The sequence below is a fragment of the Typha angustifolia genome, chromosome 11 (assembly GCF_048772165.1).
Source record: "Typha angustifolia cultivar Huaian chromosome 11, ASM4877216v1, whole genome shotgun sequence".
NCBI classification, from domain to species: Eukaryota; Viridiplantae; Streptophyta; class Magnoliopsida; order Poales; family Typhaceae; genus Typha; species Typha angustifolia.
In genome coordinates, this window is record NC_133249.1 from 13123435 (window position 1) to 13149179 (window position 25745).

At 37.2% G+C, this 25745-nt stretch overlaps 3 protein-coding genes across 9 annotated transcripts; all 3 read right to left on the reverse strand.

Annotated features, from left to right (window-relative positions):
* Nucleotides 1-361: 361 nt before the first annotated feature.
* LOC140769700 (glutathione gamma-glutamylcysteinyltransferase 1-like) lies at nucleotides 362-13555 on the reverse strand. Of its 4 annotated transcripts, none has more exons than XM_073110526.1 (8): nucleotides 13426-13553; nucleotides 9023-9179; nucleotides 8210-8448; nucleotides 7314-7477; nucleotides 2673-2724; nucleotides 2118-2345; nucleotides 1513-2022; nucleotides 362-1072 (listed from the first exon to the last, which is right to left on the reverse strand). In XM_073110526.1, exons 1-8 carry the CDS (start codon nucleotides 13498-13500, stop codon nucleotides 986-988), a joined length of 1512 nt encoding a protein of 503 aa, XP_072966627.1. In that variant the 5' UTR covers nucleotides 13501-13553; the 3' UTR covers nucleotides 362-985. The 4 variants fall into 4 exon arrangements, with proteins under 4 accessions (XP_072966627.1, XP_072966628.1, XP_072966629.1 ...); XM_073110527.1 differs by lacking the exon at nucleotides 13426-13553 and adding an exon at nucleotides 9314-9849; XM_073110528.1 differs by lacking the exon at nucleotides 9023-9179 and having other exon boundaries at nucleotides 13426-13547.
* Nucleotides 13556-15240: 1685 nt separating this feature from the next.
* On the reverse strand, nucleotides 15241-17766 carry LOC140771247 (uncharacterized). 4 transcript variants are annotated; one of them, XM_073112702.1, is made up of 6 exons: nucleotides 17404-17766; nucleotides 17127-17241; nucleotides 16701-16781; nucleotides 16466-16563; nucleotides 15853-15928; nucleotides 15241-15766 (listed from the first exon to the last, which is right to left on the reverse strand). In XM_073112702.1, the coding sequence occupies exons 2-6, from the start codon at nucleotides 17215-17217 to the stop codon at nucleotides 15381-15383; spliced, it is 732 nt and encodes a 243-aa protein (XP_072968803.1). In that variant the 5' UTR covers nucleotides 17218-17241; nucleotides 17404-17766; the 3' UTR covers nucleotides 15241-15380. The 4 variants fall into 4 exon arrangements, with proteins under 4 accessions (XP_072968803.1, XP_072968804.1, XP_072968807.1 ...); XM_073112703.1 differs by having other exon boundaries at nucleotides 16701-16786; nucleotides 17140-17241; nucleotides 17404-17763; XM_073112706.1 differs by having other exon boundaries at nucleotides 16701-16778; nucleotides 17140-17764.
* Nucleotides 17767-17995: 229 nt separating this feature from the next.
* LOC140771246 (rab GTPase-activating protein 22-like) lies at nucleotides 17996-24176 on the reverse strand. The gene is made up of 11 exons (XM_073112701.1): nucleotides 23807-24176; nucleotides 23143-23238; nucleotides 22320-22423; nucleotides 21841-22088; nucleotides 21007-21129; nucleotides 20828-20916; nucleotides 20020-20125; nucleotides 19078-19175; nucleotides 18535-18789; nucleotides 18371-18454; nucleotides 17996-18278 (listed from the first exon to the last, which is right to left on the reverse strand). The coding sequence occupies exons 1-11, from the start codon at nucleotides 23912-23914 to the stop codon at nucleotides 18264-18266; spliced, it is 1326 nt and encodes a 441-aa protein (XP_072968802.1). The 5' UTR covers nucleotides 23915-24176; the 3' UTR covers nucleotides 17996-18263.
* Nucleotides 24177-25745: the final 1569 nt, after the last annotated feature.

Here is a 25745-nt window from a genome sequence, read left to right on the forward strand (position 1 = left end):
TTTTAACCGGCTTTTGTTTTATAAAGAGTACATGAAGCTCTGGCATTGAAATAAATGAGTTGTGGCAAACGAGTTTGGGGTTTCTTGAGCTCTTGAAATAGTTCATGCCAGTCTTTTTGTGTTATAACTTCAGGAGACTACAAGATATCACCAAAGTCAGAAATGAATATTGTCTGTTCAACAAATTGTCCCTCATATTGGGAGCATTGAGCGCACGTAAACGGTGGCTTCAAAACTCACAGAAGAAAAGAAGAGCAAGGTGTAAAGAATCCTGGGAAAAGGGAACGGAAAGGAAATGAAAATTCTAGCTCACCCCATCATTATGTAAAGAAGGAAACACCAAACTGACCTTAGATTTAGATCACTGAATAATCCTCAAATTGCATCTTGTGACAACTTATGTATCACACTATGGCATAAGAAGTATCTGATAATAAATCCTAAGATGTTTTTGTGACTCCTCGTGTCTCGACCAATAGTGAGGCTACCAACATCAATAAATCCTCCATAATATCAATCAAAAGGTTCTGCTTTGCTCTTGGTGGCATGCAGCCAGTAGCTTGGTTACAATTATGGAGCAATGCAGCATTCAATACATCTCGTGGTACACACTTGAAAAGTTGAAAAGATTACAGTATTTGAATAAATACAGGTAAATTGTGCTACTGAGCTGAGATGGTGGTGATGAACCCCTAAATTTTCTGTCCAGTTGAAACATGTATTTGAAAAGAATAACCGGTGACTGGAGCAAATTTACTTGATCTCCACACAATATCATAATGGCACACCATAGTTGCTTATTGTCCCTAAAATCATAAATCTTGGAAAACATATGCAGTTTCCAACCTTCTCTCATCTGTATTTCCGGTCGGACTCTAACAGAACAGCTCAGGCTAGCAGAGAAGCTTATCTCATCCTGTAAGAACGACCACAATTCTTATAGGAATCATATGCTCCAATGACTTGCATAAGATAATAAAAATGCTTAACAAAGTGAAGCCAGCATAGGACCATGTACTTCGCTATCTCTACTTCTCTGAAGGAAATGGAGTTGTCGCCTCAAATGCAAAATCTGTCAATGCCATACCAAAATAGTTAAAATCGGCATTTGTCATAGAGGAAATTAGCGAACTCTCTTAATACAAGAATCAAGAAACTTAATTATCTTCAACAGATATGTGATACAAAATGTAAAGAAAAAACTCAAAAAGTCTTCCTACTAGAATGAAGCCTTTATAGTTTTATAGGATATCACAACCAAACCATGCACCAGACTTTCCATACTTGTGCACAATTTAATGCAGAATCAAAAGTGTAAAATTGCTTCATTTCCCCAAACCCCATTCTGGGTTATGAGCAAGAATTTGACTCGAAAAAGAGCAGGTCTTGGTGGATAAAAGTCTAGTAAATTCATATTTTCCTTTATTAATATCCTAGAAGATTTCAATATGTGATTGCTAAGGGGAAGGAGAAAGGCAATTGCAATGAAGGAATGAAACATGCAAAACCAACCTCGTGCTGAAGAACATCTGGAAGATTCTCAGTTGAAACAAGATCTTGAATTTCAGCCTTTAGCCTCTTATCTTCAATACCTGACCACGTACTAGGAGGTAAAGCCAAAAGCAGCACAGTGATAACATCATTACTCTCTGGGTGCTTCACAACACAATTACTCAGGCCTGAACTACAACAACTTGGTTTTCTTGGAGACATCGGTACAAGCATATCAACACCTTGTTCATTGCCACGGGAAACCACTTTACCAGAAATAACAGTCATATGCCCATCTCCGTTAGTCCCCAAGCATGTAACACATGTTTCTCTGCAGCAAAACCCTTCACTTACTCCACGATTCCCTGTTAAAAGTGCAGCCCCTTGGCAGCAGACAGTAGCTGCAATCTCCGGTAAAGAATCTTTATCACTTGAAAATAAAAAATCTGTGCAACATGGACTTTCAGAACACCGCAACTCTTTTACAACTTTAAATAATTCAGTCTCGTGAACTTGCTGCAATACCTCTTCCTGAAAATCAGCATATCAGTATAAGAATAATTAGAAGTGAGAAACAGGAGAAAATGAGAAGACTGTCAAACATAAAAGGAATACAAGAAAGAGACCTTCAAAGCAAGCCTTTCTTTCTCCTCTTTGCTTAAACTTGACCCATCTTCTTCCTGCCTCCTCACTTCTGCAACCCATTTGATGAAATCTCCAGCACTGGCAGGCAGATTCTTAAACAATAGGAAGAGAACTGCAGTAACACTGTTAAGGCTCGCAGACTTTACAAGATTAGGCACATCATCAAGCAAATATTTTGCCATGCCGACCCAGGTGTCATGTTTGCAGCTCTAAATAATAATCCAAACCATGGCCAATAAAAGTCAAATAACAGGTACATCTATGGACCAAATCGATATATATAACCTACAACTGCAAGTCTGGTTCACAAATTATGCATAAGATTGATATAATGCAACTGAATGGCTATTTGTTAGAAACTTAGAATGAACTTTTTGCTCAAATAATGGTGCAACAACAATAGGAACATATCAGATGACATATCTAATTACTGACAACTTGAGACTTCAAAAAATTAACATTAGATTTTGAAGAAATAAATGTCCTGAATGGATCAAATTCAAAATGCCAAAGTATATTACAATGGACATAATTACCAGTGTGTAAAGCAACGAAGGTGCTTGTGGAAGCCTCGAGATAAGCATGAACCTGTGAAGATCAAAACCTCAAGTGGTAAGTTGCAGATATGATGGAAAACTAATGTAACCAAGATATATTCAATGTGGGCGAAATATTCTGTTTTCATCTTGAACATATTGTTTTGATTGCACATGTGGCAATAACTTAGAAGTACACTCAAGTTCATGAGTATTACTTCCACCTCATAGTTTAGTCATTTTCTTCCAATGATTGCTAATTCCCTCATCATTTAACTAATCAATGTGGATTCCTAAACTAATGTAACAAAGGTACATGATGATGTGTCAGACTAACAAAAAACGTAGATAGAATTAAGTCCATCTATGTAATACAATCTATAAATTTCATAGTTATTAAAATTGGATCGACATTGACCTGGTTGGAGGTCAGGTCATTGGGTTATTGGTTCAACCGGTGGTTCACCCGATAGAATCGCTATTTTTTTCAAATATTTAGGCCTAGTTTACTTTAGTAATAAGATCAATTCTAGAATGAGTATTTTTCTCTTTGTTATTTTCAAACTGAGGTTCTTATTCTAGGAATAACTATTCTTATATTTACTTATATCTAGAATAAAGGTATAATAATTACTTTTGATGTGATATAAAATGAAGAAAAAGATGAAAAAAAGTTTTATTTCTTATAAAATTACTACGAATGCCTTTTGATTTAATATTTAGTAGATTTATGAGATAAATTTCAAGGGTACATTAGTGATTAGGTTAGTGTGGTATAAAATATAATACTGATGAATAATGTTTGTATCCTAGAATGGGATTATTATAATGTTTAGCTATTATTTTGGAATAAGAAAAAATAATTCCTAAAGTGAACGAAGGAGACTTAAATAATATATAGATAGTTCTGAATAATTCTAAGAATTAAGGATGGTCATGCCAACCAGACACTTGCCGTGTCAGTAATGGCACGGCACTTGGCACGAGGTGTTTTAGTGAAAACCCCCCATGCCGAGCCATACTGATTGGCACGCATGCCGTGACGTCTAGCATTGCTGCATGTTGGTCATTGTGCCGATATAGAGCATTTTTACAAATTTTTCTTATTTCTATCAATCATTATCAAATCAATTTTAGCCATTTTCTTAATAAATATGATATAACATATTAACATATGAAGCCCTTTTTTTTACATTTTCTTATTTTCATATATAATCATCAATTAACTACTAGTCAAGCTAAATCCTCACGATCGATTACTAGTCAAGTTAGATCATCTTCACAATCAATTGATCTCTTAGAAGTCTTTAGATAAATTGACGATGATAATACTAGAGATGATAATACTAGAGATGATGATGATAATGACGAAACTAAGTTTGGCGACGATGATGATGAAGATGATACATAAGTCTCAACTACATAACCTTCTCAAAAAGGTATTTTTATAGAGAAAAATTTCACACATGCCACTCAAGATCAAGACCACGGGGCTAGAACTAGACAACCATGAGGTAGAATTTATCGAAGACAGAATTTAAAAAAGGGATCATCTCAAGCTCAACATGATTATAATCAAATGAGAAAAAGAATTGAGTCTATAAATAGCAAGACATTGAGAGAGGTGTGCCTACATATGATATGAGTTTATCATCATTACCATCATATCAATCACACCTACTAGAGCCACATCACTCTTATTATACTCCACATACACAATATGTATATACTTATATTTTGTGTGCCTATGTCTGTACTGGTGCAACTTATTTTCGTGCATGTTCTCTATCTATATCATACCATAGAAGAATTGCAAAATTCTTATTTATATAAAAACTATATGAGACATTATAATGAGCAATGTTATCAATGGATGAGTGTTGAAGATTATCAACAGTATTTAATGGAACATTTGTGTTATTCTTGTATTGACACTATTATCAATTAATATTATGTTAAATATTATTATATGTTCAATTATATTATGAAGTATTCAATCATATTATGGAGTGTTCAACTATTAATATTAGTTTTAATGAATATATTCAATTATATTATATGTTAAATAATATTTATATTTAATCGTTGCTTTATCTTTAATAAAATACGTCATTTATAAAAAATAATTTAAAGAGAAACAATATAATGTAGATTTCAATAGATATATTTAAACTAAAAATTAAAGATTGACATGTCCAAGGCCAATGAAGCACGAACACCTCCTATCAGGAAAGGCGTCCGTGTTGGACATGAACATGCATTGGACACACGTCGGACACATGTCAGACATGGACACACATCGGACACGTGTCCGACACGGATCCAACGTATCCAAAATTAAAAAAGTAAAAAAGGATAGAAACGAGACATGACTAAGATATAGGCAAGACGCGGATGGAGTGAAAACGGGCATAACAGGTCGGGTTGAGTTAATTTTTGTTAACCCGAATATAATACTCAAAACCCAAAACTAATTCTATCCAACCCCCACCTCGAAGGAAAAATCCTCTTAGCCCTAAATCTCAAATCTCTCAACCCTAAATCTCTCTTGGCCAAAGACGACAGTGCGACAACGACAAGCGACTAAGCATGACAAGTAATTAAACATGGCGAGCGACTGAGCACTGCGAGTAACTGAGCTCGGCAAGCGCAATGAACAGCTGTGACAAACGGCGCAACGACTAGCTGTGCTTCTTTGAGACCAAAAAGCAAGGTACTTTCTCTCCCCTAGTAAGAAACTTTCCTTTCTTATCTCCGATTGTGCTTCTTTGACCGACCGGCCTCTCTCTCTGCTCTTCTTTAAAGTTTAAAGCATTTCATTTTTCCTTTATTTTTTTATACATATAGGGCTTAAATTTAAATTTTTTATTGTTAATATTAATTATAATTAGTGTGATAAACTAATAATGTGACATATTGATAGCTAAAAAATTGGGAGTTAAATTTTTAAACTGATAATGTGATACTGCAAGCAGACCTCTCTACTTTCTTTTATTTTTCCTCTATGTTGTTAAATTGTTAAATTATATCTAATATGTTAAATTGATGTATAATATTTAGTTCTTTAAATGATATTTCTTAGTTCTTATAGTTTGATGTATGTGTATTTAACACTATTAAATTGCAAACTTTTCCTTTAGATGTATCAATAATTATATATATATATAATTTTTTTCGCCATGTTTGTATTCTATATTTTCAAAATTTGTTGTTTCAGCGTGTCCATGTCCCGTACCCGTATCCATACTTCATTGCCAAAAACCCAAAAATATCTCTAAATATCCTAAAAAATTTATTAAAAATATTATAAATGCATGATAATGGCATGTAGAGACATGTCGAGAGCATGCTGACAATGGCACAACAATCGTTGCTAAAAATAACAAAAAAATATCTATAAAAGTAATATAGTTATATATATATATATATATATATATCTAAAAACATATGTTATTTATATAGATATCATCATTGTTACTTTTCAAATTAAGTCATTTAATAAAAAAGGATAAAAATACTATAAACTAAGAGAAATACTTGAAAACTGAAATAAAGATAGTTCTATCTTTTTATATTTAAATTATTCAAATTTTAATGGTAGTTTACTCCATGAGGTAATCAAATAAAAAATAAGAATTTTAAAAGGTATACATATAAAATTGTATATTATGAGCGATATGCATATAAATATGAACTTAAGAGGGGCATACAAGGATGGCCGTATCACCGGCCAGCTCAGCCGTGTCTCAAGAGAGGAAAACTACTCATCTTTATCTTTCACCACTCACTGTCAATCTCGTCATCACCACTCACTGCCGACACAATAAGTGCCAATCGGCATGCCCCGTGCCAATCGACACGCTCATCATTGCATACAAGTAAATAAGGGCCTCTTAATAGTGTGTAAAAAAAATCTAAAAAAAAATCTAAAAAAAAATGTTATAAACTAAACATTTTCAAAAAATTTGAACTAAAATAACATTCGGATATATAATAGAATAATTAAATATCAAGGACAATTTGGTAACTTTGCAAAATTAGTTAACCCAACCGGTCTACCAAAAAACAACTGAATTGCACAGGTCATTGGTTCAAGCGCCTGTTAGTCGATTTTTACTAATGCAACCACCCGATCTGGTCTGGTTCTAATAACTATAGTAAATTTGCCATCTATGAAGCAAGAAGTACCAAAACAACATCTATTTTGTGAACCTCACAAAAACTTCACCACCAGCCACTAGATTGGAGTCGAGTACCTGGCCTAGCCGAATTCTCGAAGCCCTTTTTCATAAAGTGCTTCACCTTTTATACGGAGGATAAGCATGCCAATTGTTACTTGACACAAAATACTATATGATTAAGACAGAGTCAGAAAGTCATAGATTAGAGTATTACATGTAGAAGAGAATATAAAAATGGCATCATGATAAGATAGCCAAGTCCTTGTCGTACTTAAAATATAGGATTGAAGAAATCTACAAATATGTCATCTTATTGTTCCATAGTGAGCTTGTAAGAGAATGGTATCCTTGACTTACTATAGATTTCATTCATCCTTAAAGAAAGCTATATTCTATGTCAAAAATAGAAAAAAGAAGTCTTCAACATAAATGCGTAGTGTATGAAAAAGAATATTCATACCCCCTTGGGCATCCAGTTGCTTCATCAATTGTTTCCATCGCTTCCCAAAGAAGTGTTAGAGGAACCCAATGTGGAGGGTACTTAAAACGGGCAACATCCAAAATCAGTGCCATATCTCTTCCAGCATGATAACCTCCAATAGGTGAAAAATGACCAGTTCCTGTCTGATAGTGAATAATATTGATACAACCAAATAGTACACTAGAATGACAACTATGTGATAAGAACATAACTAACTTTTATTATCAATAATGAAATAACAAGCTACAGAAACTTCTCTTGAAATAAAACAATGACCATTAGAAGTAATCATGTATTCCTTCCCTGGAAAAGAACAGTCAAGATATGAGAATGGCATCTGAAAGACTTCTTAAAGACATAATTGAAAATGTCTAATGCATGCATGAATTAGACATCCATATTAGGCTATTAGCTGAAAGGATAATACAGGTAATGCCTAAAAAAGAATTTCAAGATATAGCAAGAATTCTCTAATTAATTTTCCTATGCAGAAGAAATTGCTAACTAAAATTGGTTACTATCTGGAACCAGAAAGCAAGGAAATTATAAAATACTGTATGACTTCTTGGGAGAAAATCTCATGGCAATATCCCAAAATTTATGCAACCTAAAGTTGGTCACAGTCTAGAAACAAGAAAGTCAGGAAAGTATTAAGCACTATATGACTCCTTGCCTCTAGTTATCCTAGCAGCAAAAGTTAAATATACATTTTATAACTAAATATCTGGTCTTTCAGATAAAGTGACTTGAACTTGTAAGACATTTGCAGTATTAAAAAAAGAAAAAACCCACCTCTCAACATACTATAGGATGTCGACCAAAGAAAAGGGTATAGTTATTTACTATAATGATAACGAAGAAAGTCAGATTAGAACCTGTTTGAAAGTTTTCCTGTGATATGAAGCTATCAGATGACAATCTTCAGAGGAAGCGCATTTTATTACATGGTTACGAAAGTCATCAATATTGCTCTGATTTGTATTAAAAGATTTAACTTTAGCTCCAGCACAATGAGCCAAGCATGCAACCTTTCCTAATGTGACGCCTTCTGCCTTAATTTTCTCCAAAGGTTCACAACAGTCCAGCATAGACTCATCAAACCATCTCCAGGGACCTGAAAAGAGAAAATATTGTCAAAAGCTCAGATATGTAAGACCAGCAAATCAAAGTGATATTTCTGTTTTACTCATTTACAGGAGAATCCAGAGGATTGGAATCCATCTGCAACAGAAGAATTGAAAGTCGAACTATTTCAAATAGGATTTGCTGCTTCCAACAGGAGAGGTTCCTATTAAGTATTAACCCATTTAGAACTTTCTTACCCAGCCCCTAGTAGCTATCCCACAATTCATAGTACATCATAGAATGAGAGATGTTTAAAAAGAAGTAAGACAAAACTACACATCAATTCCACCAAATATACAAGAAACAAAAAACAGGAGAATTCATGAATGTTAAATGAGATTTTCTTATAACCATGGCATATAAAATATAGAAGGAAAAAATATTCAAAGAGTCGCAAAGATGATCAGTCAAGCAGATAATAGCTTCCACATTTCCACTTTCTTCCAAGATCCATTGCAAGAACATTCAGGAGTACAGATAAACTAGCCAATCCACAGTAAAGGAAAACAGAAAAAGACCAAACACAGAAAGATGGCTAAACTCTAGCAGATAATAAGATGGACCTTTCCACTTTCTTCCAGGATCTATTGCAAGAGCATTTAGGACTACTGATAAGCTGGCCAACCCACAGTAGGCAGGCTCTGACTGTGTTTGGAAGTAAGAAATCAGTTTGAAAAATCCTTCCATGGTTCCACCTTGAAGGGCTTCTGAGAAGAGATGCTGCAAGAGTTTAAACAGCCAAAGAATGATTTCTACAGATAGTTCATAAAATCTTTCAATATAGTCCACAAAGTACCAAATGATTTTGACACTATTCTATAACGTATCTACACTTAATGCAGGTGGCTAGGTACCATATCAAGCAAAAGTACATGCGCTATGTGAGCACATATGTTTCCACGTTACATGTAGCTAAAAGAACAGTTATATGTTACGATCCTTCCTCGGCTATAGGCTCTGATTCAAGATTAATACGATCTTGCACGGAACTTTGAGATCAGATCCCGAAATATCCCGCCGTTGGATCGCTGTGAAATTTTGATATGTTGTAGGCCCGGAAAAGAGCTTTCCAACGGATCTAGTTTCAGACGAATCGGAGATGGGGATCTCGAAATATCGTTCGTTTAGTGGACGAACGTCAGGATACTCTGTTTTGGATTCCGTGGATGAAGGCACGAAATCCTAGGTAATGGTGGATTGTGGAGGGCCGGTGTTGATGGGGTGGCACCGGTGTAAAAGTGATGGTGGAAGGGTTATGGATGATGGAAAGGTTAGGGATAGCGATGGATAAATTGGAAGAAGGGGGAGAAGAGGGCCACTCCTAAGGGACTAGGGTGATTGGCCTGTCGAGGGAGATTAGAAGTGGCGTTGCCGGGGAGATTGAGGGAACGAGAGCGAAGAAGATGAAGGAGGCAAGGCAAACTCAATTCTCAATATTCAATAATAATTTTGGTTGCCCTACACATACTTTTATAGGCTAACCAACAACTCAATCTTATCCTAAAACACAATCTTATCCTAAAACTCAATCTTATCCTAAAACTCAATCTTATCCTAAAACTCAATCTTATCCTAAGGTAAATCCAAACTCGAGACGATGTCGGTGAAGTCCGAATCGTATCAATCCACCACGCTTCCGCAACCTTGTCCTCAAGGTTTGAAATTTGGGAAGCGATCTTTGCACCTTGACTCTAGCTCCTCCATGGTATGATCTTCTGCTTTGGTTCTCCACAAATCTGAAGATATAAGAGATGTTGGTGCTGAGAAGGAGGCGAGTTCACTTGTATCTGGTTGGCGCGAAAGAGCATCAGCCGCTCTATTCTCAATCCCCTTTTTGTAGACTAATTCATAGTCATACCCAAGGAGTTTAGTAACCCACCTTTGTTGGGCTGGGGTGTGCACACGTTGCCCTACTTCATGGAGCAACGTGTGCACACCCCAGCCCAACAAAGGTGGGTTACTAAACTCCTTGGGTATGACTATGAATTAGTCTACAAAAAGGGGATTGAGAATAGAGCGGCTGATGCTCTTTCGCGCCAACCAGATACAAGTGAACTCGCCTCCTTCTCAGCACCAACATCTCTTATATCTTCAGATTTGTGGAGAACCAAAGCAGAAGATCATACCATGGAGGAGCTAGAGTCAAGGTGCAAAGATCGCTTCCCAAATTTCAAACCTTGAGGACAAGGTTGCGGAAGCGTGGTGGATTGATACGATTCGGACTTCACCGACATCGTCTCGAGTTTGGATTTACCTTAGGATAAGATTGAGTTTTAGGATAAGATTGAGTTTTAGGATAAGATTGAGTTTTAGGATAAGATTGTGTTGTTGGTTAGCCTATAAAAGTATGTGTAGGGCAACCAAAATTATTATTGAATATTGAGAATTGAGTTTGCCTTGCCTCCTTCATCTTCTTCGCTCTCGTTCCCTCAATCTCCCCGGCAACGCCGCTTCTAATCTCCCTCGACAGGCCAATCACCCTAGTCCCTTAGGAGTGGCCCTCTTCTCCCCCTTCTTCCAATTTATCCATCGCTATCCCTAACCTTTCCATCATCCATAACCCTTCCACCATCACTTTTACACCGGTGCCACCCCATCAACACCGGCCCTCCACAATTAAAATCTGCTCGCAAGGTGGTGCCATCTCCAATCGTCACATCGAACCCTTCCGTGGGTTCCGACTCGAGCCCAATCTTCCTAAGGAGCCTCTTGTCAATGAAGTTGTGGGTGGACCCGGTGTCAATCAAGATTCTCACTGTGGTCTTCTTGACTACTCCGTTCACCCGCAATGTCTTTGGCGCCGCCGTCCCCGAATAGGCGTGGAGGGAGATTTCAGCTATCACGTCCTCCACGTTTTGCTCCTCAACTTCTTCTCCTCGATGTCCAGCCACATCTGCGCTTTCAGCTGCAAGCTCATCCTCCAATCCATCGATGAGCATCACCGATCCCATCGGTTTAGCACAACGATGCCCTGGTACAAACTTCTCATCACAACGGAAGCATAAGCCCTTGGCTCTTCTTTCTTCTACTTGGGCAGGTGTGAGTGCTCGCCCCGGACCTCTAGGTGCGTACTTCACATCTTGGGATGGCTTCAAGGGTGCTCGAGGAGGTATCAATGCAGTAGCAGCTCTTGGTACTCCGCTAGTGTTTCCTGCCGCTATGTTTGGTAGAGCTTGATTGCGGCTTCCTTGGCTTGTCCAACTCTGCTTCCAGTGTATCTTCATGGCTCTATGCTTGTCTTCCATAAGCACCGCATCTTGGAAGGCCTCCTTTAAGGTTCTAGGCCTTAAAGCCCTCACATCGGCTTGTATGTCACCCCGCAGCCCGGAGATGAAGGTGCTGCGAAGTTGCTGATCCGTCCATGGTGGATGACATCGGCTACTAATCCTCTCAAATTCTTCTTGGTATGACCCAACCGTGGTCTTCTGAACCGTCTTTGAGAGGAGAGCATCAAAGTCTTCATAGCCCGATACTCCAAATCGCCGTGTGATATCGGCACAAAATTCAGCCCAAGTTTCGATGGCCTCAATGGCATTGGCTGATCGAAACCAATGAAGCGCCGCATCCTCAAGGTGGAAGCTTGCAAGCGTCACCTTGTATTCTTCCGCCGTACCTTGGTATGCAAAGAATTGCTCCGCCCTATACAACCAATCAATTGGATCGCCACCTTTGAACTTGGGGAATTCGAGACGCACGACTTGTCCACGAATGCCGTTGTCTCGTTCCGGATCATGCCCAACTCCTTGTCTAACCGGCGGAGGATGCACCATGAAGGGTTGATGATCCCTCCTTCGGTTTAGATCAACTCGCCGTGGTTCCGGATCGTATCGGCCCGCCCATGGATCTTGATCTCCAATGTGGTCTCCATGGTGATTCGCTCGTCGGATGGGTTCACCTGCAACTGGACCTGGTGTAACCATCCTTGCTTGCCTCTGCCCATAGGGTGGTGGTAGCAGCGGCTCTTGTGGTTGCAAAGGCTGAACCGGTGAGGATTGATTCAAGGGGGTGGACTCGCGTCGTGGGGTCGATGGTGCCTTCCCGTTAGACATTGCTTCCCTTGACGCCCGTAGTTCCCGCATCATCTCCATCATCATCTGGTTGTTGATGGCAATCTGCTCTGAAATAGACCCCAACATGGATAGAACGCTAGGCTCTTCCGTATTCCGATTAGATCGGATGGTTCTGCGGGTGGAAGTCCCCGCAATCGTCTCTTCCTCCTCTATTGGGAGAATCTCTTCTTCATCATCACGCCGTGCAGCCATGGATCTGGTGGTCGTCATTGGAAGCGCTTGTCCGAGGAACGGTGGCTCTGATACCAGATTGGTATCAGAGCCTATAGCCGAGGAAGGATCGTAACATTATAATCTAGGAAACGTGTAAGAGAATAAACTAAATGAAACAGGCTGTATTAGCATATAAGAAGAATAGAAAGAATAGAAAAAATAAGAGTAAGAGAAATTATAAAAATATGCCAACTCTGGTTACTTATATAAGGGCTAGTGAAAAACAGGAATAAGACAATGTCAAGCATGTCACTACCTACAAATGCATTGGAGGGTTAAAATCCTTTTGCTAGATTTTAATACAACACAATCTAACAATCTATTTCGGAAAGCCCGACAACTTTCTTCTTCTGGTGATCCGTTTGAGATCTACCATGCATGACTCATTATTGTTCTCTCCTTTCTACGACTTAAATTGTGATGCTTCATCATTTCATTCTTACAATATGTCCCTTGCATATCATATTAAGTTCACAACTCCGAAAAAATATATCATTTTAAGGCTAGAACTGGGACGCTAGTAAAACCACCAACTTTTTGAACCCTAATAGCACTTGAATAGGACTACACAATCACGTAAGTAAATAAATCGCAACCGCAAGTTGGAAACGCATCAACTAGAACAAAAGGAAGGGTGCGACTAATCAAAACGGAATATAATTGAAGGGGAATCGAAGTGATACCTTCCCTTCGGAAGAGGCGAACTCGATCGCCGGCGGAGAGGGAAGGATCCGCCGGTAAAGACCGGCGACCGCCATTCCTTTGACTTCAATACCACTCTCTCTCTCTCTCTCTCTCTCTCTCTCTCTCTCTGCTCGTTCTCCAGTCGCTTCTATATAATCGATCATACAGGAAGGGCAAATTACATTTTACTCCTTGGTTTAGAAAGATTTTAATTTACACTCTATCCTTTAACATGTAATTTAACTTAATCACTTAATGAGTCGATACCAACTAATTATTTATTAATCATCCATTAATTAATTAAAGGGATATATAAGACAATTTATATGCATGACTGGAAAATAGAGGATGTAAATCATAAACAGTTTAAAAGATCGGTGTTAAATGAAAATTTCCCTTTATTCTATCTTTATTTTTTATCTTCCATAAAAAGAGACCATCTAATTGAGATAAATAGAACGATACATTTACCCATACAAATTAAAAAATTGCTTAGTACTTTTGATTAATATGATCGGTATTTCTAATTAATTTTATTAGTATTATTTATCTTGAACTGCTAGATTAGGAGAGAGAAATTTATGATTCTTATTAAATTATTTGTCTAAATAGCTAAACTAATAATTATAGTGCCAAAACGACACAAAGCGTGTCGGATCAACACACCTCTGATATTCAATACAATGGTGTCTCTTAATCTTAGGTTTTCTCTTTTGTAAAACTCATATACTCTCAAATCCTAAAATTCAACTTATCTATTTATATGGCTGACTTGAGGTTGGAAAAAACTCGCGGGGCGTCCGAACGCCCATGGGCCCATTCCAACACCTACAAAGTATAAATCATCTTGGACTTTCGCGTTGAAACACCTCCCGTATGAAGCTTTGAATTCTTGATACGTGTCAAACTTCAACAAATAAAACCCTACCAAATGAGTTTTTTATTTGTTAAGAGAAGTTAAACCAAAGGCGCTTAAAATTTAAATCCAAAATACTCATACATTATAATCCCTTTAAAATATCTGAGCATTGCTCTAATATGCATGTATACTCTCGAATGGTTTCTGTATGGATTCTCTTGGACTTTAGAGATTTTTAAATAAATGTAAAATAATATAACTTTAATTGACGTTCTAAATTATTTTGTATATCATACTTTTATACTTATAGTAAGTCTTATTCACAATCAATAATAATAAAATTGAGATTCGTAATAGGCCAATTGTGTACAAGGTTATCTTTGTAAATCATTAGATGCATACTAGCTCATCAATCATTGACAACCCCCTACTTTTGTGGTTTTATCAGGTTATCGTGAATACACGAGTATGCATATAATGAGTGTCTCTACATATCTGTTTGCATTGAAACCATACTTAAGAAATAAGTATTTACTTCTTATTTTAGTATTATCTTTTTAGGTATTTTCTCCATGACCAAAGAGATCATGGGTTCAACTACAACCCTAAACAATATTATGAAGAAATTGTTTGATGGTTTAGTAGCTTAATAGCTTGATCAATGGCTCGGCAATGCAGTTGACTTAGAGGAATAGCTCAGTAGCGTGACGACTTAGAGCAAGTCTCGACGACGTTTAGTTCAGAGCAATTGTTCCACGATGCATATAACTTAAAGTCTAGAATAGACAGCTTACTATATTGGTTAAAAGCTTGGTAAAACCTAAGTGTCTCTATATCTAGAAAGTGTTAACCCTTTATCTAACGCATATCTAATCTTCAAGCCCATAAATAATAAATGAAAAAAAAAACTTCCTACAAACATGTAAAAACTTTGGTTTTCTAAGAATCCCCCAGATCATGCAAACAAAGCGTTGAAATTACACGAAAATTCTGCTATCAAACAAGTCCTCGATTTTCAAATTTAAAAATTTTCGAAAGAAAAAAAAAAGAAACAAAACAAAAACATAGAGAAGCTCCCAAGTTTATTCCATCGCATCAGAAGCCGTGGGCTTCTCTGGTGGGCGTCAACGGCGGCATCGAGTCCCCTCTCGGATCCTCCGTCGCCGGATCCGATAACGATGCCATTGGTCTGGATCTCGACGACCGCATCGATCCCCCTCCAACCGAGGAAGACGCCGACTCCTTCACTCTCCGTCGTCGCGACTGCTTCGCCGCCGCTGACTTCTCCGGCAACGGCGGCTCGCCGGACCCGCCAATTCCTGCGGAGCTGCGGTGGCGCCGCCCGTGCCGGGAGCTCTCCGAGGAGTCGCGCGATGGGGAGCCGATGGTGAGGCTCCCGGCCGACGCATGCCGCCGCGAGTGCCGCCGGGACCCACCGGATGACGCGTCGCGCTTCGGCGAGCCCAGCGGTGCGGGGAGATCTGCACGGTTACCATCACCCGATCATTTCCCCCGTCCGATAGAGATCTGGCGGTCCACGATAATTAATAGAGAGAAGAGAGCGAACCTGAGGAGGAATACTTGTGTTGGGCTCCGGTCTGGGTGCGTTCTCCCGCGAACGGCGGAGATCGGAACTCGTTCATCTGATTAGAATCATCATGAGATCAGAGCCGTTGATGTGAGATGTGTTAGAATAGTAATATGTCAGTTTACTGAGTAGATTTTTCTCTTCTCTAAGAAATTATTTTTTTAAATAAATAATATTTAAATAGAATAGAGATTTTGATATGACCTTTATAAATCACATTCACACTCAGTTTTTAAATTTTTTGTAATTCGACCCCTATTTTTTTAATAATTTTTATTTAATATGTTCCATAAATTTAAACGATACTAATAAAAAAAATATTTTGTTATAATATATAAAAGAATTTATAAATAAATTACTCATGACTTTTTAGAAAAGAGAAGGAAAAATAATGACGATGATACTTTAGTAATTTAGTTGATATCAGTCGATGAAAATAACGTTACGATATTAAACAAAAATTATAGAGAAAAAAAAAATTAAATTATAAAATTATTAAAAATAGGATATAAATCATAAAATAGATAAAATTCTGGGTGTGATATGGAAAATACCCGGAAAAATTAGAAGTTAATTGCAAATGCTCTCATACCCAGCTCGGTGGCTCAACGGAAGCGTTGTCCCAGCCGATGTGCGCCAGGTGTTTGACGTCGGTTGGGTGGCCGATTTGCATCTCCTGCTCCTTGGTGTCTGCGAGGTAATCATTTCATTTATTTATTTTCTTTTCCTGGTTTACTTAGATGAAAATGAAATATAAACCGCTAGATGAAGATCCGACGGTGATGAGATGGGATTGCAGTAGGGTATTATTACTTAAGTTATATTACCAAATATCTGGGAGATGTAGCGAAGGCCCTTGAGAAGGCCTTTCATCTTGCCATCCATGCTGCTTGTGCCTCTGTAGACTGCTGGGCTTCAGATTTGCAAAAGAAATATAAGTAAATCTCAAGGTTTAATATAAACTATTGGACTCCAATCTAATAGCTTGTGTTTTAATAATATTTTACTTTTTTTTAATAGATTATGATCTTTGATATATAGATTGAACAATTATAATCACTTTATCAAGAATAGCTTTAGATTATGTAGCATCAATGCATTACCCATATTTTATTTTACTCTTTTTTATGTATACAATAACAAAGGAAACTGTACATAATCATACTTTTGATGCAAGAGAAGGATTATCTATATACACAGCAGAAGCATCCATTACAAATCCACAAGATAAATGAGTGTGTATGTAATCCTACCAAGCTTCCATACCTTCAGAAGAGATCCAATTGCCACAAACTTCACAGCATTTCCTCTTGCTGTGTGCTTCTCCACAGCTCCAATGAACATGGTGTCATTTCCAGAAGTTTTTTCCTTCAGTTTCAATCCAAGAGAATAGAAAGGAGGAGATTAAAACAAAACAAAACAAAACAAAGAAAGATATGCTCTTCTTCCTTCTTGTTCTTCTAATTTCTCTGAAGAGGTGGAGAATAATTAGGAGAAAGGAAAGAAGGCAAAATAGCATATCATTTTCACCTGAATCCGGCTTGGATGGTGGAGGAGAATGGGAGGATGGAAATGGGTTTTTTTTTTCTTTTTCTTTTTCTTTTCTTTTCTTTTTTGGGTTCCTCTGGTTAAATTTAATTCTTATGTGTTAGTTGATTAAATTACATTGTTATCTTATTTAGGCTTGAGTTTGGATGGCGTGGGGTGTCCTTTTGACAGGTCTTGGCGTGAAGGGCGGGAAAGGGCGGTTGGGAAGTTGGAAGGAGTCCTTCATATATATAACCACATCTTAAACAGATGTGGATATGCTGCCATAATGCCATGTGATGTGTATGGGATAAAAAGTTTATATTAAAAATTAAAAAGAAGAAATTAAAACTGCTCCTGGGATATATGGCCTAACCAGATGAAACTCCTCATCTTCTACTTTGCTGTAATTCTCACTCTCCTCCTCGATCCCATTTTCCTCCCACATGACTCGAATCTGGCTCAACTGAAGAGTCTTCGAGTCGGCTCGACCTAGCCCAGAGCAGCCTAACTGACAGGAATGTTTCAGAAACCTTTGTTTGCTTGGGACGAGCAAAGGAAATTAGAAAGTTAGTCTAAAATTGGTGTTTCTAAAATTGTCAGTTAAATAGGAAGCAGATAGAGCATGACCAATTTTATTATAGAACAAGTACAATTACACGAGTTCTTCTGAAGCATATCATTTACAAGGTAGAATACAATTACGTTACACCTTTTTCTCTTTTGCAGCGTAAGTTACAAGCATATATGTGAGTGACTGTAAAGAATCAAACAAACAAAGAGCACACTTCAAGGAAAAAAGAAAAAGGAAAACATATAAGCAATGTAAGCCAGTTGTACTTCAGCAATACCCCGAGCCACGACTATGATACTTTTGTCTGCATGAGATCATTCCATTCATAATTTAAATCAATTTGAAGTTTTATTGAACCAAATTTTACTGAACATGAGTTATAAACAGAGGACTTACTTTCTTTAGGTATTTTCGATGAATCTTCAGAGCCTCCTTACATGCCTTTCTTGCATCCAAATTTCCCGTGATATCATTCAGTATCTGCAGCAGATTTGAAGAACGAATTAAATATAATTGTAAATTCACAGGATATAAAAGAGAGGATGGATGTGAGGGATAACCTTGACGACATCATCTAAACCTTTAGCCTCCTTTAGCAATCGCTTGTTCCTAGCCTCGAGAACACTGGCCACGAGGAAGATGGATAAAGGAGCCTGTTGATCTTTCCGACCTGCCTTTAAGTTCTTTCTCTCAAACTCCCCATACTGCTTAAGCAAATTTCTATCTCCTACTGCTTCCAGGCTATTGTTAGCAGATGAATCAGCAGACTCATAAATGGAGAAAATGTTGGGATTGTATTCCATGGACCACATAAGCTGAAAGTTTTAGGACACCAAAAATAGTTCAGTTTGTCTTTCCATCGATAACCTTTCATTAACATGATTATAAGAAAGTTGGCTATAACAAGAGCAAGGACCAGAAAAGGGCCTTATAGTCTAATAATTGGGATCGGCTACACAAATTCTTTTCTCAAACTCAGTTAACAAAAGAATAAAGGAAATAATCAGGTACAAGCAATCAAGAACTATCTAGTTGAAGAGCTTATAATTCAGTACTATAGAAGTGCAGCAAGATTTAAAAGCAACTATGAAGAGAGATGTTACCTCCCAAAGGTACAAAGAGTCCACAAATGAGTACTCTCTGCGGAAAAGGACCATTAACATGCGGAAGGCAAACAAGTACTCTCCTCCATCTAGATTTTCTGCATCAAGAATTTCTATCAGCTCTATGGGCATTTACTAGTTGAAAATAGTGTGTTTCCTAGTCTAGAAAATTGAGCACCATACTTCCATTCTTCTTCCTTTAGCTATCCTGACGCCTAATAGACATGGCAGTAGGTAAACCAGAAAATAAGTTATATTGCTTCAATATTAGTTTCTCTCTTTCTTAGAATAATGCAATAACAAAGCAGAATAAGAAGAAATTATTTTAATGATATGCAATAGGATGTGAAACAATAACAAATTACAAGTCAACTACTAGAAAACTTAATGCTGCCAAACATATTATTTTTCCCAGACATAAAAGGTCATGCTATATGTAATGTATTATTTATTATCTGTAGAGAAGGAAGCTGCAGAACTGCCTGACCCTTTGAACAGTATAAATAAGAGAAGCAGTATATATGCCTCAAATGTCTCCTCATTAAAATGCTGTTTGAAGTGCAAAAAGTTGAGTTCTCCTGAAGTTCTAGATTCTATGCATTACTTTCTCCTTGCTGTAAGAAAAGCAAGGCACTTGTTTTTTAGCTTTGCCTAATTTTTCTATTTGGCATGAATAAAGAGGGAGAAGAATGGCACTTTGACAGTATTCAGTTGATATTCCATAGTCTAGTCTTATTAGTCTTAGGTACTTTCTTGAACAAATTTGACATATATGCACAGAAAGTTCAGCATACAATGTTCTCTGAAAATCAAATAGATCCAAAGTTACTTTCTTCATGCAGATTACAACATGAACTAAATCAGAATCTTGAAGGCGCAATGATATTATAAATATATGAGTTCTGTAATCAACGACTTAGAAGAAGTGATATGAAGTCATACCTATATGCTCATGCAACTTTGGATCGACAGCTTTTATAACCGTTGATAGTGTACTCAATTGAGACCGAACTCCAATCGAATTACTGGTGCACTTGAAATTTCCTCGCTTCGCAATACAGGAAATATAGTAAGTACTCTCTACCATCACAGTAAGCAACAAATCCTACATCCTGAAGTGAGCAAGCTATTAAAAGAAAACCTACTTCTCCATTTGGTTTTTATACATAAAAATATGTATTATAAGGAAATTTCCCACTGTCAAGAACTATAGAGTGAATTTTGATGTGCTGGCGCATTATAGGAGAAAAGGGTATAATTCAATTAGAATTTAGAACACCTTGAATACTTCAAGTCACAATAGACAAGTTCTTAAATATAATAATATTAGAAATATAAAATATTTCTAATATCAAGTTGCATATTTCTTATCAAGAAGATAACATTATGAAAAAGAAACAAAACAAATATGAAATATCTTTGCTGCTAAACTATGATAAATATGAAATATGATTTGCTGCTAAGCTTTAAACCATTTTACCAAAAAAATATTAAATAAGGCAACTCAAAGCAGTATAAAATTGTCACTAAACTATATTTCAAGTATACACGGAGCTCCCCCTGGTGCTACTTATGGATGTCAACAGATATACGTGTGCTTACAACTTTACAATTATACACACACGTGCACACACAAAAGAGTAGCAAACTAGCAAATATATCGCAAGGAAAAACAAAAGATCAATTATAAAAGGAAGGAAATATAATGTGTTTTATGTGAAACAAGTTAAAAGAAGAATATGGTGCCTACCAGCCTACGCATTAGACGTTCAAAGCACCAAAAAGCGTCTGCTTCATTTTCAATAAGGACTGTCATTGGTGAACAAAGATCACTCATCCCTGCTCAAAGGTTGTACATCAGAGTGGATTATCAAAAGAATATGGAGTACCCTTTTCTTTTTTATCAGAAGTATTGAGAACTTAAGTCACCTTGACAGTAACCAATATCCCTATCTATCCATGAATACACAGCGAGCATATCCCATAGCCTTGCCTGATTCTCTTGGTTCTCATAATATACAAGTGCACGATCTGTACGCACTACATCCAGACCTATGATCAATTATACACAAGCAGCACTCATTAATGTTAAAGAAGCAGGAAGTTATGGAACGCTTTTGTTTATGAAAGAACTAGTGTAAAATTAATGATCTATTTTCTCATATTGGCAGTACATTTCAGGAAGGATATGGTGATTAAGCATTGTTTCCATTAGAAGATGATCTTTATTTTAGAATTTATGTAGATAGTGTTGATACTTTTGCATATTGCTTCAGTTGGCATGGGGATGCGGTGGTTGCTTTCTTGAGTTTTTGCATTCTATCTGAACTGGGCAACTTCTTTCAGTTTCCTGTTTCGGAAGAGATTATTTAGATTTTGATACAAGTGGATTCTGACCTCGCTTAGAAGATTAGTCAAATTTAGAAGTATTGGATCTCCAAGAATGTTTTGAGACAATAAGCAAAGTCAGAGATCAATTTTTGTAAAGACACAGTAACTGACAAACCCAAATTAGTTTGCAATCTGCTTATCAATCGTGCAAAAATGATGGCTCCTCCTGTTGAACCACAGTTGCCATAATTCAGGAATTAATCAACAATAAGAAGGGTTATGGTAGAAGCAGCCGGCACAGATATGATCCCCAGGATTGGCAAGAATCACAATGCTCTCAACTACATACACATATATACACATGCATATATGTATACGTACAATAAATAAAGTAAATAAGAGAAATTGTAGATTGCTGCATTAAAGTTTTACCAATTTGATGCAACGTAAGCTTCCACTGAGTGATTCCTTCATCCAGTGCTACATTATCTGATCGCATATCTGGCAGTATGGAACCTGCTTCATCAGATGGCATATCATCTTGAGGAGCAGCACTAGTGGTTGCTGGATACTCAATATTCTCCTCATCCTCTGCAATTAAAGGTGTTGTAATTATCCGTCCACTACCTACCGCATTCTCCATTTCTTTGCACTTCAACTTTAACTTCTCATATTCTGACCTGTTAAGATCAGAACAATCAGTTATATCTACATGTCAAAGTTACCAGCTGCATTAATGCAAAAGATATCAAATTATTAACAACAAAGCTTCATGAGGTTAACAATCTTAGGTAATGAAAACAAAGAACAAAAATGCTACGAAGAGACAGATTAAATGCTGTATACATGACATGAAGACATGTCCATAAATATGCTCAATTGGATAGCTAATCTGGTGAAAATAATTATACCTTCTGTACTGTCGTAGTTCACTTCGCTGATCAAAAGTACTTTTAGGGTCATAGCACCCAAGCAAGAACTCCCAAACTGCTCCTTTGATTGTTGGGTGTACACCCTGTCATAATGTCAAAAAAAAAAAAACAGAAATATAATTTCCTGAGAAAAAATAACAGTGTATCAATACCATCATATAATACCTTAGATCTTGATCTCGACCAACCTAAAATTCATTAAAACAATATGCCATCAAACTGGTGTGCTCAAGAATTTTTCAAAGTTTGGTTCTTTTCATGTCAGCCTGATTTTTCCCTTCCCATGTTCATCATCCCACTCATGAACAATGTTGTTCATGTTCTTTAAGCTTGTGCTATACTACTATAATGTTGATTTTAACACTTGCACCCCGAATGTGGCATGATGTGAAAAAGAATGGTCAGTGTGGTAGTTCTACTTGAAGTTTCTGGGCTGAACTTTCACAAGGGTCTAGATTACAGTGTCATGCAATAACTAGGCTCTTAAATAGCTTCCTTTTTGCCCTTATTGACTTTCTCTAACAATATGAGAATGACTTGTACTTGGGTCAGGTGCATGAATCAGTTTTCAGTTTTTCACAATACAGCTCTTGTATTCCACTCTTTTGGCATCTCCTCCCTGACTGACCTAATGAAAAGATAACATTTACAGGCATTCCCTTTTTCTGCATAAGAATTCAAGATACTGACAACACATTCCCAACATGTTGTGTACATAAGTGGGTTTAATTAACATATGTACAAGTTGAATAAGTACCATTAATTACCAAAAAAAAATGGATTGGATCTGCAAATGTCTTACCCCACGTTGTATTCGTCTAAGGACACTAGCTATGTCGAGGTAACCTTCCTTGGAAAATGAAGAATGCCATCGCTTTGCACTCAGTGTCTTGCCGGGCTGCAAGAGCAGAAAAGTAGTTACAATACAATGAAAAATTGTATAAATATCTGGTAAAGGACTAGACGTTATTAAATAGAGAGTAAGAAATATGACATAATTATATTGATTGTCATAGCTCGGCCCAAATTCTACTGAAAAGAAGCTACAATGAAACTAGGATATGCACGATGATACTGACCACGCTTAAATGAGGAATGATAAGGTAAGTAAACAAAAACTCACAATCAGCTTATTATTTCGATATGTTGGCTAAACTGTGCCTTCTTCAGATCAGAGGTTGCAGATGGAGTACACAAACAGATGGCAGTGTCATCATTGCAAATATTATTATTGGTAGCTTGTTAATGCTAACAAGATAAGATCAGAGCCTTGGCAATTGCCGATGCATACGAGTTACAAAAAGTGCTCCATTACTCTCGAATAGGTATTCCATAGGTGATAGATTACAAAAGTCTTAGATAAACAAAAATCCAAAGAAAAAAAAATCAATAAACCCTAAAAGAATGGATCTTGATGAAAAAGAAACAAAGAAGAAGAAGAAAAGAAAGCGAATCGAAATGCTAACCTTTGGCTTGAATCGAGTAACGGGGACATCATTGCGGCACTCGGGTCTGATGGCGTAGAAGGAATCCGGCTCCATCATACTCTCCGGAGTCACGACGCAGCACTGCATCGCCGACGACCAAACCCAAGATAATATCCACACGGCAGCAAATCCTTGATCGCTCGGTGGATGAACCCGAGTTCCGAGGACTCGAGAGGTTTTCGGCCACCGGGGGGCTTGGATTAGGGTTTCTCGATCGGTTTCGCCGGCGGAGACGTAGAGCTCTCCGCGAGGCGATCCACCGCAGACCGGGGGATGTTTTAACGGCTACTTTTTGGGTTTCGCCGCCGGGATAAAGACAGCTAAAACGTGGGCTTGGCGTCGGAGGACCCACGCGAAAACGTGCAAACGTTGCTTTGAATTTTATTCTATTTTTTCATTTATTTTTTTCTTTTATTTTCAGAAGTCGCACGATCCTATGGGCGATTCCCAGGTACTATTGTGCAAATGCTACGGTATTTAAAGATAAGTTATAAGCAATTAATCAATTAATTAAGTCATCAGCTTATAGATAAATAAATAATTAATTAATCACAATTATCTTTGCAAGACAAAATGAGCATCTTTCTCTCCCATATATAAATTTAACATCAAAACCAACCATTTGATTAAGTTCATAATGTGTATTATGAATTCTAGGTTATAATTGTGGCTTTCGTTGGTGATATTTATTGCAACTATTTGGTCTCTAATATGCGGAGTTGTGGGTTGCGATATTTTTTTTAATTGAGAAATGTCCATAGACTTCAAATATTTATTCAAATCACATAGTCTAGACTATAGTAAATCAAGCTTGAGAAACTAAATTGGCTAACTTACGAATCGCACCATTATTTACACAACACGTGAAATAGACCGTAATATTAAGCTAATTAAAAGTCCACTTTTTGCATAAGTCAATCAACATGATTTATTCACCCGTTTATTATTTACACCATACTAAGGGGGTCACTAAATCTTCCAAAAAGATCTCTACCACCATCCCTAGACCTTCCAGAAGGGCTAACACTTCATCTGCTAAGAAATTTGGACAATGGTCAAGATAAGTGCTCATCATCTGCTAAGAAATTTGGACAAGGGTCAAGATAAGCGCTCTTAGCTACAAAGAATTAGTTCGGATGTTTGTAAATCAAGATGTTAGCACACTAGATCTTCATTTTGAGGCTTCTCTTAGACTTGGTGACAAGTTGTAGTTAGCTCTACCATGCCCTATAGGTTGCCAATCTAAACATTATTCTTTTTTGCCATTTTTAGCACTAAATTAGGCGAGCATTTGATTCCTTTATAGACCATATCGTTCGTCGCTTTCTATATCCTCTTCATTATCTTGAAAAAGTGTGCAAGTTTGTCCATGGGTAATCGACCTGCCATGAAAGTGGTCTATTTGTTCAGGCAATTCGATCCGCTGCCTATACATAGTCCAAGCTCACTAACAAACTCAAAAGAAGATGTTCCACATGCTCTTAGGGGTTGTTTGACACATAGAGTATGAGGCATTCACATAGGGAAGACGCCTCACTATTTCTTTCCCAACAACAATTACACCACTTAAGTAACGCCAAAGAAATGTTTAAATCTTAATAAGAATTATTTACAACCCCTGATTGGTTTCCATAACTTTAACCTAGATGAACTTGAGGTTGAGCTGGACTAGTCCCTATTGGTATTGAAAGCGGTCTTTATGAAAAACTCCCCCAATGAGGTGTGAATCCAGATAAGTCTGTTTGGCTCGACGATGCTCGTGGGATTGATGAAGATACTCTTAACGACTTTAGCCACGTTGGAGGGGAGCATTGTTTGGACTTTAGCTTCATCGCATGATGCATCATTCATCAGGTCCTTCACATTGACAATGGTTGGGGGTAGTTCAAACTTAGATAGATTAAATGGAGTCTAAGAA

Coding starts and splice junctions, on each gene's coding strand:
- LOC140769700 (XM_073110525.1), bottom strand. CDS start 12,739: ATGACGACCACCAGATCCATGGCTGCACGGCGTGATGATGAAGAAGAG.
- LOC140771247 (XM_073112702.1), bottom strand. CDS start 17,217: ATGTTCATTGGAGCTGTGGAGAAGCACACAGCAAGAGGAAATGCTGTG. Junction 16,564..16,700: donor CTACATCTCCCAGATATTTG/GTAATATAACTT, acceptor ATTACCTCGCAG/ACACCAAGGAGCAGGAGATG. Junction 15,767..15,852: donor ACACAAGTATTCCTCCTCAG/GTTCGCTCTCTT, acceptor GTAACCGTGCAG/ATCTCCCCGCACCGCTGGGC.
- LOC140771246 (XM_073112701.1), bottom strand. CDS start 23,914: ATGCAGTGCTGCGTCGTGACTCCGGAGAGTATGATGGAGCCGGATTCC. Junction 22,089..22,319: donor GAACTACGACAGTACAGAAG/GTATAATTATTT, acceptor TGATCTTAACAG/GTCAGAATATGAGAAGTTAA. Junction 20,126..20,827: donor AACGTCTAATGCGTAGGCTG/GTAGGCACCATA, acceptor TGTATTGCGAAG/CGAGGAAATTTCAAGTGCAC.